Below are 15631 nucleotides of genomic sequence, written 5' to 3' on the forward strand. Positions count from 1 at the left end.
TTAAGTATTTTGATGCTGATTTTCAAGAATCATTACTAAGTCTAAAGAATTAAAACACAATTTTTTTCCAATAAAATCTTACCTTATACATTTTAGACATTAATCTAAAACAAGACACATACTATACTTATCTAGGTGTTAATCTAGTTTTGTATGTTAAAGAATAATCTCTCATTAGTTTTTCTGGCTGATTCAGAACATATAGCTTGAATTATTATCTAATCTATATAGCTTCAATTATTATCTAATCTACATAGCTTGAACTATTATCTAACCTATAACTATGAATTAGTGACAGATTGTCACTTTTCCAGCCTAATCGTTACCCTCCAAATACCAGATGATGCTGTTAGTGATGTGCTTTAACTTATTCTTGCAATTATTAGTTTCCCAATGCTTTTAGTTGGAGATACTTGTAACTTTTTAGCTTCTAATGGTGTAATAAAGATTTCATATAAAGGCCTATTGTTTTTTGTTTTTTTTAGGAAATAAAATAGATTTGAATTATTTCCATTAAAAATTTGTTTGTTTGTTTTTCAGCACATTTGATAGGGAGAAGAATGCTTCTTTCTCTTTCATCATTATGGCTTCAGACAGCGGCGTGTCGGGCCCAAGAAACACTACAGCCCGGGTAGATGTGACCATCACTGATGTGAATGACAATGCCCCTAACTTCACCATGGTACCTTTTACTGCTAACATCCGTCAGGACCTCCAGATTGGGGCCACTGTGCTTGTTGTCACTGCTCTTGACCCTGACCTGGATGCAAATGGCAGAGTGGTGTACTCCCTGATGAGCTATGCTGGAAGTGACAATAGCCTACAGGTCAGAGGCAATGCATTATCAATTCCTATTTCAATATTTAGTTTTTTAATATTTGTTTTCAATATGGTTTCCACTCATATTTTGGGGAAAGTAATGGGGTAGTCATTGTACTGGCCAAATGACACCCTTGTCAACCATCGTCTATAGACAGTTGACCTTTACATCGTCTGTCCTATAGATCACAAGGTATGAAAGGGGTACTTTATATATTATTATATGGTGAAGCCAGTGTACACCTGAAAAGTTAATGATCAAATCCTGGCTTGGCTATTTTTACATTGTTCTATAATTTATAGAATTCACAGTTCTTATGACTGTAAAAGTGAATTGGTCTTTTTTTTTTTTTTTTTTTACCAATTTTGTAAATGAATTCTTTCAAATGAGATTTTACTAAGGTTAGTCTTTAATCTCAAAGTTTTTTAATGAAGAAAACTCATACAAATTAAAATAATAGAGTATACTCCAATAGTCATAGTATCTTACAAATATTTCCAATTAGGTCCAATTTGTTTGATTAACTTTATCAATATTTCTTCTACTAGTATTTCCAAGTGGACTCCACTACTGGAGTTGTAAGGACCAAAACATCACTTTCACCTATCTCAGGTGCTCAAAGGCTATATGTGGTGGCCACTGATTCTGCCATAGCGCCTCAAGCCAAACTGTCTTCTACTGGTGAGCTCATCATTTTCATCTGATTTGATTCAAATAATAAATATCTGCTTAGAAATATTCACTGGAGGAGTAACAAAGTACAACTGAAGTAACAAAGTACAACTGAAGTAACAAAGTACAACTGAATTGAGCTGGGTGAAGAGAGAAATCCAATAAGTTCAGTTTATAGACATGACTAATTTAGATTACTGATCTGAATCCTCCAACATGTAAAATGAGAACAAAAGAAAATCAAGCAATAGTTTCTTGATAGCAGTTCTGTTAGACTTACATTCAAATCAGTAATGTAACAAAGCTTAATTTAATTCATTATTTTCATATTCATATAGACCTGCTCAGTATATTCATATAGACCTGCTCAGTATATTCATATAGACCTGCTCAGTATATTCATATAGACCTGCTCAGTATATTCATATAGACCTGCTCAGTATATTCATATAGACCTGCTCAGTATATTCATATAGACCTGCTCAGTATATTCAAATAGACCTGCTCAGTATATTCATATAGACCTGCTCAGTATATTCATATAGACCTGCTCAGTATATTCATATAGACCTGCTCAGTATATTCATATAGACCTGCTCAGTATATTCATATAGACCTGCTCAGTATATTCAAATAAACAAACATCCCAGCCAGGACTGAACAATATATTGAATCTGTTGGAAACTGGATCCTTAAGTCTTGTTTAAGAATGCACAGTATATTGAATCTATTGGAAACTGGATCCTTAAGTCTTGTTTAAGAATGCACAGTATATTGAATCTGTTGGAAACTGGATCCTTAAGTCTTGTTTAAGAATGCACAGTATATTGAATCTATTGGAAACTGGATCCTTAAGTCTTGTTTAAGAATGCACAGTATATTGAATCTATTGGAAACTGGATCCTTAAGTCTTGTTTATTTATATTTCTTTCTATAGCTTCATTTGACTGTACTGTGTTCTTATTGTGATGTACTTCCCAGGTATGGTGGAGATAACAGTGGGCTCTCCTGCAACAAACACTCTGACTTTCAGCAGCAATGAGTACCATGCTGCCATTGATGAGAACTCTTCAGCAGGCACCAATGTCGCCAATGTCAGCGCCAGCTTTGGCCAGGGGCAGGCCTCTCCAGGTCAAATCTCATACAGATTTGCCAGTGGAAATGAGAACCAAGCATTTCAATTAAATTCAGCTACAGGTTGGTAGATTGTTGGTCTTTGCAGACAATAATCTTAGTGTTTTAACTGGCATGGCTCAACATAGAATTAAAACAGAAGATCCTCCTTTTTAACTCTACCAGTCCAAGATTTGCAAGCTTACAGGAATGTCATCTATACAAAGGACACCTGTTTTTTTTGTCAACAGCTCTGCCTTTGTCTTTCCACTTGTCTTAAGCTTTCAAGTGCTGCTGTTTACTAAGCAATTCTGGCCAATAATTCATGTCTGGTTGCTTTGTCTGAAATAATAAATCTGACAACTTTTGATACTTGCCAGTTTTTTTTCTCCTCCATTTCTTGTCCATGGCAAAGTCCAATTCACTGTTGGGTATAATATGTGGTTATCAGTGTGCTAGTTTACATGTTAATGTCATAAAGTTTTAAGTTGGTTTTGAATGAGATGTAGTCAAGTAAACTTATGATGCCATACTTTTTACAGGTGTAATCACAGTGTTTAGCCCCGACAAACTGGACTATGAGAAGGTCCACAGGTTTCGCTTGACCCTCACTGCCTCCTCTGGAAACAACATAGCTTATGCCACTGTTTGGGTTGATCTGAAAGACGTCAATGATAATGTTCCAAAGTTCTCTCAGAGCAAGTATGTGTCTGCCATCTGGGAGAATAACCCACCTGGTGTTCAGACTTATGTCACACAGGTGAGTTGAAATGTGGGATCTAACAACATTTGGTGGAGTGCTAAGTCACACAGTTTAATTAACAATAACCCTATACTGACATCTCACACAAGATATTACCTTGATAAATGTTTTCTTTGCATTAGTAGACAACATATATTGATAGAAGATAATTAATACTCCATATATTTTATTTTATCCCTTCACTGGTGCATAATTTTTAGAAGATAACTCTCACCAACTGTCTAGTTGCCTTCCTTACTCTCTAATTGTTCCACAGCTGTCTTATTCTCTAGGTGTCTTTATTTGTCTCTCAACATTGCTGTCTAGATTTTCTTTGCATGGAGACATTTATTTGAGACTCTTAACCAACTTTCTATCAACACAGCTAGAATATCTAGAATAGTTTACTTCTATTTCCCAGGTGTTTGCTAATGATGCTGACAGTGGGAAGAATGGCTTCATTTTCTTCACCATTATTGGGGGCAATGATGACAATGTGTTTAAGATCAGTTTGCCCCAGACTGGCATTGTGGTCACCTCCGAGGATGCTGCCCCGCTGGACAGGGAGGTCAAGCCCAATGGTTATAGGTAAGTCCTTGATATTTTGAATCATAGTTGGTTTACTTTTCATTTTTCTCATTTTTTAATATTTACAAATTTATTTTTATTCTTGTTGTCGAGGACTTGACCCAGGTTTTAAAGCCTTCATGGCATTTGACACTCTCAGTAACTTGACTCTCTCAATAACTTGACTCTCTCAATAACTTGACTCTCTCAATAACTTGACTCTCTCAGTAACTTGACTCTCTCAATAACTTGACACTCTCAGTAACTTGACTCTCTCAATAACTTGACTCTCTCAGTAACTTGACTCTCTCAATAACTTGACTCTCTCAATAACTTGACTCTCTCAGTAACTTGACACTCTAAGTAACATGACTCTCTCAGTAACTTGACTCTCTCAGTAACTTGACTCTCTCAATAACATGACTCTCCAATAACTTGACTCTCTCAATAACTTGACTCTCTCAGTAACTTGACTCTCTCAATAACTTGACTCTCTCAATAACTTGACACTCTCAGTAACTTGACTCTCTCAATAACTTGACACTCTCAGTAACTTGACTCTCTCAATAACTTGACACTCTCAGTAACATGACTCTCTCAGTAACTTGACTCTCTCAGTAACTTGACTCTCTCAATAACTTGACTCTCTCAATAACATGAATCTCCAATAACTTGACTCTCTCAATAACTTGACACTCTCAGTAACTTGACTCTCTCAGTAACTTGACTCTCTCAATAACTTGACACTCTCAATAACATGACTCTCACAATAACTTGACACTCTCAGTAACATGACACTCTCAGTAACATGACACTCTCAGTAACTTGACTCTCTCAATAACTTGACTCTCTCAGTAACATGACTCTCTCAATAACTTGACTCTCTTAATAACTTGACTCTCTCAATAACTTGACTCTCTCAGTAACTTGACACTCTCAGAAACTTGACCACATACAATTTTTTTTACTTAAATACTAATAGAAATGTTAAATGTTTCTACTAGTAAACACACAGTAAGTTTAAGTTGTGTCATAATGATAATTAAAAATAAATCTATACAGGATTACATTGTTAATTATACAGATTTTTTTTAAAGCTTATATCAATGAGTCTCCATATTAAAATAAAAAAAAGTAACCTGACCCAGATTCAAAGTAGTTCAGAGCTCCATGGGATGCCTTCCCGCCTGTATACCATGCTACATCTTTGAATGTTATGACTAGAAAGAAAAGCTGAGAAACACATTTACATTTTTAAAAAAAATTTTACTTGCCAACATGAAGTTTGCAAAGTAACTTTTTTAAAGAAGGTTTTCTTTTTACATTCCTATGCTCTGAGAGCAGCAAACTGACCAGTCCAGTCGATAGCTGTAGTGTTCTGATGGTCCATCTACTGATTTCTTGCTCACCCACTTAACTTTGTAGGAAATATATTCTGGTCAACTGACTTGACACTGTACACACTTCAGAAACATATAATAGGGACAACATTTGTACACACTTCAGAAACATATAATAGGGACAACATTTGTACACACTTCAGAAACATATAATAGGGACAACATTTGTACACACTTCAGAAACATATAATAGGGACAACATTTGTACACACTTCAGAAACATATAATAGGGACAACAATGGTACACACTTCAGAAACATATAATAGGGACAACATTGGTGCATAAGATTTGAGGTGACCTGTTCTTATCCCACTTCATCTTTTAAAGAATATTGATAGTACATTTTTAGTGGTTACCTATCTAGTCTAATCCATGTAGAGACATTACAGTTTGATTGATGTCAACATTGAAATAGCTCCGCTCTTATCTTCTGGTTTCAGATTGACTATAGAAGCTAGAGACAATGGCTACCCACCAAAGTTTACGACATGTATCTTGATCATCAGCATAGTGGATGAGAATGACACACCTCCTTACTTCCCAGAAATTCAAGACCTGTATGTTCCTGAAAGTAAGTTATAGATAGATAGTTGGTGGGCTTGAGGAACTGCATATTTCTGAAAGTAAGTTATAGATAGATAGTTGGTGGGCTTGAGGAACTGCATATTTCTGAAAGTAAGTTATAGATAGTTGGTGGGCTTGAGGAACTGCATATTTCTGAAAGTAAGTTATAGATAGATAGTTGGTGGGCTTGAGGAACTGCATATTTCTGAAAGTAAGTTATAGATAGTTGGTGGGCTTGAGGAACTGCATATTTCTGAAAGTAAGTTATAGATAGATAGTTGGTGGGCTTGAGGAACTGCATATTTCTGAAAGTAAGTTATAGATAGATAGTTGGTGGGCTTGAGGAACTGCATATTTCTGAAAGTAAGTTATAGATAGATAGTTGGTGGGCTTGAGGAACTGCATATTTCTGAAAGTAAGTTATAGATAGTTGGTGGGCTTGAGGAACTGCATATTTCTGAAAGTAAGTTATAGATAGATAGTTGGTGGGCTTGAGGAACTGCATATTTCTGAAAGTAAGTTATAGATAGTTGGTGGGCTTGAGGAACTGCATATTTCTGAAAGTAAGTTATAGATAGATAGTTGGGGGGCTTGAGGAACTGCATATTTCTGAAAGTAAGTTATAGATAGATAGTTGGTGGTAGAAAAAGAAACAAGAAAAAATTATATCCACACTTTTTGGATGCCTTACTTTTTAAAATATATTTTTTGGTTTGAAATAAGGATTTTTTTTCCCTAGATCGTGACGTTGGTTACACTGTTGTTATGGCAACGGCTAATGATGTGGACCTAAACCCAATTCTGGTGTACGACTTTATGACTGATGGTAACCCTGACAACACTTTTAGCCTTGATAGCTCCAGTGGACGTCTGACTTTGGCCAAACCTCTGGACCATGAAAAGAAATCCAAGTATATTGTTGGCATTCAAGTAAGTCATGGCAGTTCTGTGTCACTGCTATCTAGTCTTAGACTCAAGTCACTGCTATCTAGTCTTAGACTCAAGTCACTGCTGTCTAGTCTTAGACTCAAGTCACTGCTATCTAGTCTTAGACTCAAGTCACTGCTATCTAGTCTTAGACTCAAGTCACTGCTATCTAGTCTTAGACTCATGTCACTGCTATCTAGTCTTAGACTCATGTCACTGCTATCTAGTCTTAGACTCAAGTCACTGCTATCTAGTCTTAGACTCAAGTCACTGCTATCTAGTCTTAGACTCAAGTCACTGCTATCTAGTCTTAGACTCAAACACTTTACTTGCTGATGATTGGCCTCTTTATGATTTTTCTTGTTTTAATAAAAGATCTAATGAATACAATAGTAAAAACTGTATTCAATCAGATGCTGTTTATCTCATTAGTATTGAAGAATATAAGTAGAATAAAATGTTAATATTTGCTGAACATAACTATCTATTATTTAAATTTAAACATAAGTTCTCAAATTTTAGCAGTTTGACTTGCATGCTTACAAATGTATTTCTAAAGTGTATGGGTTGATTATTTTTCATACATGGCTTTCAAAAGTCTTAAATGTTTAAATGTAAATTGTATCCCAGGTCTCAGATGGAGTCCCTGATCACACACAAAGCAAGTGGATCACCATCAATATTGATGACATCAATGATAACGCACCAGTCTTCTCCAAACAGAGTTATGAGGTAAATGTTCCTTTTCTACATTATCAATCAGTTCAAAGGATTGCCTGGACAAGGCTTGGACTCAGAAATGAAGCTTTGAAGTTATTTCTGTGAAAGTTTGGACAAGGCTTGGACTCAGAATTGAAGCTTTGAAGTTATTTCTGTGAAAGTTTGGACAAGGCTTGGACTCAGAAATGAAGCTTTGAAGTTATTTCTGTGAAAGATTGTTTCAAAATTCAAAACTTAGGAACATTACAAACGTCTCTCCCACATTTATTAGGATGTAAAGCCACTTTTTTTTTAACTAGCCTTGTAAACCATTGAACACAGACACAAAGGTGAAGGATGGCTGCCTGGTAATGTGTTATGTGCACTGGACTGTCATTCAGATGGTCCTGGATTCATAGCCTACCTGTGCCATCCCCAGTAGTCCTGCGATGGGGAGGGGTGTTAAGCCAGGATGAAATTATCTTCAAATTTGGAAGAACATCTGAAATATGTCAAACATTTTTAAGACATTGAATTATATAGAAGAGAAAAAAAGGGTAAAACTATTTCTTCCATTAAGCATTAAAGTAAGCATTTTTTTAAATTATGAAGGAAAAAAAAACGAGTTTAAAAGGTCTGCTGTGTTCACTACCCGTTTGATGTATCTGTTAATTCCAACTGTTAATTTTATTGTAGGTGGCGCTTCCTGAACAGACAAGTATTAACCAATCAGTATTGACTGTTCAAGCTACAGATGCAGACTCTGGGGAGAATGCTTATATAGAGTACAGCATGGCTCCTTCCCCAGTCAGCAGTTTTTCAATCAACCCACAGACAGGTAAAGAGAATCTCAGTCCTCTTTCTATACATACAATCCACCATGTGTTCTTTTAGTTTTCAACATTGACATTGATTTTAATATGTTTTATGGGCCGGTGTGCGAAAGTTTTCGTGTTTTGTTTAATTCTTAAGTCTTGTATATTTTGTGTTTTAAATATGTATATGTTTAAATGTATGTTTAGAAATTTTTTTTGGTTCACATGTCACTTGCTGATTTGTCAAGTCAGGTTTTCATTATGTTATGTTTTCCTTGAAGGTTTAGAACAGTTTAACTAATTTCCATAACTCTTGTTCTTATCTGTAGTTGACTTAAGTCTATAACCTTATTTTCATTGCCTCCCTTGTATGTTTGGCCAGGCACCATATTCACCAACCGCATCATCACCTTCACATCTGGTGAGTCTATCATCCAGCTTGTTGTAGTGGCCAAAGACAAAGGGTCACCTGTCCTGTCGAGCATGGTGGCTGTTCACATTGAAATCACAGATGTAAACAAGTACCCTCCCATCTTTGTGGAGCCGCTCAGATATAGGTCAGTGTTTCTTTTCTTTTTTTTCCAAAAGTAAGTGTACAACTAATGCTGAAAACTATTCCTTGTGGCTTACTTCCTATCACAAGGGCTTGTTTGAATCCTGACTGAGTTGTGTTTGTGTTCGCTGAGCACCTAATTTCAGCACAGAAACATTCTCCCACATACCCACTACCATACAAGAGACCAAAGCGCATTGAGCATGCTAAAGAATGAAAGATGCTCCATAAGAAAAAAATTTAAATAAACAATGATCTTAACATTCTAGACTCAAATTTAACTAAATTTTAACAATATTATCTCTGTAGTATCAGCATTCTTGTAAACTAAGACATTCTACATTAGAATCATCACTAACCTTCAAACTCGTTTTCTATCACTTAAACTCAAATCACACGTGATCATTGAATAGTTTGGAACCTCTGTTTTAATTTTTTTTAAATGTGTTAGATTCAAGAGAGTAATTCAAGAGAGTAATTCAAGAGAGTAATTCAAGAGAGTAATTTTAATCTTTGTTTCTTTCAGTGCAAACATCAGTGAGCTAGCAGTTAGAGGACAAGTAGTCCTACAGGTATCCGCTATCGACAATGACACAAATTACCGTGGAGACAACATTAATTACACTCTCATCGGCAGTGGCACTTCATTTTTTTACATACGCCAACGTACAGGCCAGATTTTCTACAATGGCGGCATTGATTATGAGCAAACCAAGCAGTATCAGCTTACAGCTGTGGCCACCGACAGAGGGATCCCAGCTAAAAATGCAACCATCCCAGTCATCATCAGAGTGTTGGATGAGAATGATAACCCCCCTCTGTTCCTGGAGAACAGCTACTCCATAACTCTGGATGAAAACTTCACCACCCAGAAAGTTTTCATGACAGTGAATGCAACAGACGCAGATTCTGGGCCCAACGCTGAAATCAAGTTCTCCATAACATCTGGTAATACTGAGGGCATATTTTTCAATCCTCGAGGTGAAGGCGGGCTGATCATAATGCAGGACATGCAACTGGACTATGAAACACAGACACATCATCGGCTGATTATGCGTGCCATGGACTGCTACAACTGTAGCAAGAGTACTGTCAGGTTGTCTGCATTTGTCACAGTGGATATTTTTGTACGAGATGTGAATGAGTTCAAACCAAAGTTTCCAGTCAAGTTTTACCTGGAAGAAGTTCATGAAAATGCAACGGAGGGAACATTTGTGTTCCAGGCCAATGCTTATGACGGAGATGGAGGAGAAATGGGCATCTTGACCTACAGTCTTATGAGCGAATATGACTACAGACTGTTTGCTATTGACCCCTATACTGGAGACATCACCACTAAGGTGGTCTTTGACTATGAGGCTGTAAAGAGTCCACACTTGTATAATTTGACCATCTGTGCTACTGACAGAGGATCATTCTATGACATGGCTGAGGTGACAATCAGGCTTCTGGATGTGGATGAGTTCCCTCCGCACCTCAATGCAGAGGAATACAAGTTTGAAGTCCCTGGATCTGCCAAGGCTGGAGATTTTATTGGTCAAGTGTCTGCCACAGATGCAGATGGTGGAGAAGCTGGTAGGCTGGTGTACGTTTTCTTAGAAACAAGCCAGTACTTTGCCATTGATTCAGTGAGTGGTAATATCACAGTCGCTGTCACCTTGAACAGTGACCCGCCCAAAGTGGCAACATCTCGAAAGAAGCGAGCATTCACATCAGACAGTGAGAGTTTGGTCATCCAGGTGTCTTCTGGTCAACCTGGCTCTCTAAGAGATGTTGCAAGTTGCATTATTACCATTGACCGGCTGTGTGCAGGATGCCAAGCACCAGAAAGTGTCCAATCAAGTGCTGGAATGGATGGTGGGATACTTGCGGCTATAATTGTCATCTGTGTGCTCTTCTTTGTTGTGGCCATCATCGTCATACTCATTGTGTTGTACAGGCGCAGGCAGCCCAGAAAACAAGTGCCCAGTTACCCAAGTGACTCAATCAGTGATCTCCAGCCTCCACCCCATCTTCCACATGATCGCTCTGTCTTTGCTGATGTTATACGCCGGCCAATGAATGCACATGTGCAGGAAAACCTCATTGCTTCTGATGTCTTCGATCAGTCCCAGAATTCTGCGTCAAGTGGACGGGGCTCTGCTGAAGCTGAGGAAGAAGATGAGGAGATCAGCAGAATCAATTCAAACAACTTTCTGAACTCATCTCAAGCTTTTCGTCAGAAGGCGATGCCAGACTCTGGCATTCAGCATGACGATGACACATTGTCTGAGCCAACAGCTCAGACACACCAGGAGTACCTGGCCAATCTAGGCATTGACTCTTCCAAAATAGGCAAAAACAAACAAGCCTTCATCACCACCAGTAACCATTCCAATGGAGTGAAACATCTGGGCAGGTCAGCAGAGAGCATGCACCAGTTCTCAGATGAAGGTGGTGGAGAGGGCGGAGTGGACACAGACTTGGAAAAATTAACTGACATGGAAACAGATGAAGAAGGTCGACCCCAGATCATGAGCTTCCATGAGCCAGACACTCACAATGTGGGCTCGCTGTCAAGCGTGGTCAACAGTGAGGAGGTCAATAGTGGCTCATACAACTGGGATTATCTAATTGACTGGGGACCCCAGTATCAGCCTTTGGCTCATGTGTTTTCTGAAATAGCTAAGCTGAAAGATGAGAGTATTACTCCTAAAAAACAGCCAATAAAAACTGTCCCACAGAGGCAGATCAACTCTTTGTTGAAGCCTCATGTTCGTACAGTCCCTCCTCCAATTATAACCAATGTTCCACCTATGGGAGTGGCTTTGCTTCCAAGTGATGATGACCATGACTTGGCAGATCCTTCTCATCAGACTTCAACATTGCCCATCATAAGAAACATGAGCCAATCAAAGCAACAATCCAACAATAACAATCACCCAAATCATTACCATCACAATCATTTACCTCATCACAATCATGGCCACCTCCATCACGGCCAGCTCGGCGGTCTGCAGCAGCAGCAGCCTCAGATGGTCAAAACTAGTCATCAGGCTCCAGCCTCCAATAACCAGTTCAACGCGGCCAGTTATAACCAGGTGTTTTCCCCTCACAATAAACTCTTATCTCACCCCAACACCAGATCACCTCACTTGACAAGGCACCCACAGCAACATCACAGCCCTCGCATGGGCATTCATCCTCACCACCATCCTCCACCACCCCTCCACCCACCACCTCCCATACCACAGCCCAACCAGTCCACATCGGGCAGCCGGTCTCAGCCCACATCTGGCCATGCCTCTACAATGAACATTTCTCTTTGTTCGCTGCCCCGGTCACCCATAAGCTACGAGTCTAGTGTGACCTCTGCAGCCATGACACCATCTCTGACTCCCTCACTCTCTCCGTTAGCCACCAGGTCACCCTCAGTGTCTCCGGTGGTCAGCAGTGGTCACACAACACCGGGCAAGTCAAGCTCTCGACAAAACTTGATCAAACAGTCTTCCAATTCTCACAGTAACTCTTCAAATTCAGAGAAAGAATTCACTATCTAGAGCATTTAAAAAGTTTGTTTACAGAACTTCTATTCTATTCATTGTGTAAACTGTATCAGTGGTGAACAACTATCAAACATTATTGTAATGTGTTCATCAATCATGCAGAAATAGATTTTATGGGGAAAAAGATAAAGACCTGTGGACTTGTTGATCTATTCCAAGCTGAGTTCCATTTGGTCTGTGCTGTGGCTTTATTCGAGTAGTGTAGTTGTTTGTTTTGTTTCTCTGCCTCCTCTCAGTTTGTCTCATAACAAATGTAAAGTAGATCTTGCCAGAGTTTGACTCTTACACAGCTTCAAGTCAATTGTACATAAAGGAAGCTACAAGTTTATTACTATTTAACCCTTTCTTCCCACCCTCCCCCACCAGCAAGGTGTTGATGTTGGCATCTCATGAAATATTTCTGTTGTGGTCCACAGTTAAGTTGTATATTAGAAAGAAACAATAATGATATTACTCCTACTTAACACAAATGTTTTGTTGCTATTGTGCTGCTAAGAAGATAATGACTTACTGCTTTGTACTCTAGGATGTAAGTTAGCTCACAACTACTTTGTGTGAGCTGATGTGTGAAGGTAACTTGTGGAAGTTTCTAAATGAAATGGTTTTGTAAATAAAGTCACCCTGCTTGTCATTCCCATTGTAGTTTCTTCATAATATGAAGGTGGCATTAGAATGTCCATTTAGAATCAAAACATTTGATCTGATGGAATGGAGTTCAATGTAAGATGATATACCAAGTTTTCCATACTGGTTGTTTTAAAGTCAACATCAAGCCTCATCTTCAGATACAAGATTTACACTGAGCTCTTTATGTCCAGTGTTATTGAGGCCAGCGAACAAAAATAAACTATCAGTTTAATCATGTATTAGTTAATGTTGATTTATAAAGGTTAGATTTGATCAACAGTTGAGTTAATTATACTACTGTTCCTGAATTAGTTTTGAAAATGCTGATATAAAAAGGATTTGATCCATAATTCTATTGTCTGTGAATGATCAAATCTCATAACTTAGTCATCGTCTGGACAAAAAACAAAACAATAGAAAACATAATGCAATGTATGAATCTGTTTTTGTTGAATGTTTTTGTATTTATTTGTTAGGTAAAATGTTTTCTCCTAGTCTTGAGATCTGCTCTATACCTAGGGACACTGTTCTTCCACAATAAGCATTAGTGTACAAACTTTTGTTACAGTTGTTTGGTGGTGTCCCTATGGCACAGTGTATCTATGGGTTCCTAAAAACAAATGAGTGTGTATGTATAAATGATATTATTATTTGAGCCTGTTAATGCTGTCCCTTGGACGGTGAAGTTATTGACTGGTGGGATGAATTGATGTGGGACAAGATAAGGTGTTTTGTTTCTAAATGAAATCTTCAAAGTTCAATTATTCTGTGAAATGTCCAGTGCCAGTGCTATTTTTTCATTACTTCTTTGAAAAAATTGTTGATTATTTATAGGATCAGTTTTAATTGACAAATGAAGTAAATTAATCCTCTGTTTCACTTTGCATTGTATTTTCTCATGACTTGCCCACTCCCAGTTAGTACCATAATTTCTAGTAGTACCAAGAGCTCCAGTAGTACCAAGATTCCTATACATTCTGGTATATAAAGGAATACATTTAAAAACTTGACCCTGATCTACCTCCTACACCCCCCTACCTCCTGTGTACTCATCACCTTGCACAAAGAAAAGTTTGTCAAAAGCACTGGCCCAGGAGCTCCCTCAACAAGCTTTGCTTCTCATAGTGGATGTTTTGATGCCAAGTTTGAACTTCACTCTCTTCCCCCTTCCTGTGTTAAATACATGAGAATCATTTCAATAGGACTCATTGTGTACATGAGTGAAACAGGTCACAGACATGGCTAGAAGTGTAGTCATTGTGTACTGAAAGTTGTACATGGCTGTAATGTGTGGTGATAATTAAAAGCATAATGACATTCATGGCTGTTATATTTTTATTTCAATATTGGTGCAGAGAGTGTTTAGCACCAAGCCAATGTTGTTTTAGGATTCTGTTGATATTGTTTATAATGGTTGTTGTTTTACTGTTCAACAATTGTTGAATGAAGTCTTATTTTTTTTGGTTGCTATTGAAGTCTTTATGAACTCAATTGTCAATAACAAGATTCATTTCTCTTTTACCATTTTTGGGGGGTTTTGTTTTATATTCCAGTGTAAATGTCTTACAGCTGTAGTTTCACTTCATAGTATAATCATATTTATTTTTTTTGGTTGCTATTGAAGTCTTTATGAACTCAATTGTCAATAACAAGATTCATTTCTCTTTTACCATTTTTGGGGGGTTTTGTTTTATATTCCAGTGTAAATGTCTTACAGCTGTAGTTTCACTTCATAGTATAATCATATTTGGCTAGTCCTTGTTCTAAGAGGGGACAACTCTTTATTGGAACCAATTATTGATTTGTTCTTTCCCCTTACTCTTAACTACACATGAAGTGATAGAAAAGTAGATCCTACCATCATTTTTTTTATGTATTTAAAACTTTTTAAATATCAGAACAAAGGGAAAAAAATGCATTTTACACATTTTCATAACAAAAGATTACATCTGTCTATCATTTAGCTCTATTTTGACATTAATGTTCAATTTCCTGTATCTCATCCCAAAACTTCTTGACCCATTAGTTCATCTGCAAGTTCATAAACAATAACTCTGTTCTGTCAATGGAATTCATGAAAAATTTTGTTTTCTCCCTTGAATGTTTGTACATTTAGACAGGATCAAATATTTTATTAATGACAAATGTGTATAGTGACTTCTATGACTTTGTTTATTGATGATGTTTATAAGAATTTTTTAAAAACTGCAAATCAAAACTGCAATAAATTATTTGATGAACATAAAACACATTTTGTATTTCACTATTTTGTAATTAAGATTGTTTCTTTGTTTAACCCAGTGAGTAATTTGGTAAAACTTTCTCCCCACAAATGAATTATACATCTCTGAAGCTTTATATAATCTTATTTTATATTCAAACGCATTGAAAGCTTTCAACAATCTCAAAGATTCTCAGGAAAGGTTTCTAGTTATTATTTAATCAATGTTTCACCAGTTACTACTGAAACCTGTTTTGTTTTGTACTTCCAATATACAAAAGGTCTATGATTATGTCTAGGACATTTCAATCTCGACTATAAAACTCTGAAATGTTACGTTACTCTCAGCAATCCATATGTAAGTT

The 15631-nt window shown here is 37.3% G+C and overlaps 1 protein-coding gene across 4 annotated transcripts in view; it reads left to right on the top strand.

Moving 5' to 3' along the window:
* The window catches only part of LOC106056647 (protein dachsous-like), a 99278-nt gene extending 83986 nt beyond the window's left edge, over positions 1 to 15292 (top strand). For all 4 annotated transcript variants that reach the window (XM_056038978.1, XM_056038979.1, XM_056038980.1 and 1 more), the window contains exons 15-25: positions 541 to 826; positions 1369 to 1501; positions 2474 to 2689; positions 3148 to 3365; positions 3769 to 3935; positions 5756 to 5886; positions 6619 to 6809; positions 7437 to 7538; positions 8202 to 8343; positions 8703 to 8877; positions 9400 to 15292. In XM_056038978.1, coding sequence (XP_055894953.1) covers positions 541 to 826; positions 1369 to 1501; positions 2474 to 2689; positions 3148 to 3365; positions 3769 to 3935; positions 5756 to 5886; positions 6619 to 6809; positions 7437 to 7538; positions 8202 to 8343; positions 8703 to 8877; positions 9400 to 12412 — 4774 coding nt within the window. In that variant the 3' untranslated portion in view covers positions 12413 to 15292. The remainder of the gene's footprint in view (positions 1 to 540; positions 827 to 1368; positions 1502 to 2473; positions 2690 to 3147; positions 3366 to 3768; positions 3936 to 5755; positions 5887 to 6618; positions 6810 to 7436; positions 7539 to 8201; positions 8344 to 8702; positions 8878 to 9399) is intronic.
* The last annotated feature ends 339 nt before the right edge of the window (positions 15293 to 15631 follow it).

This window comes from Biomphalaria glabrata, chromosome 8 (genome assembly GCF_947242115.1).
Source record: "Biomphalaria glabrata chromosome 8, xgBioGlab47.1, whole genome shotgun sequence".
Classification (NCBI taxonomy): Eukaryota; Metazoa; Mollusca; class Gastropoda; family Planorbidae; genus Biomphalaria; species Biomphalaria glabrata.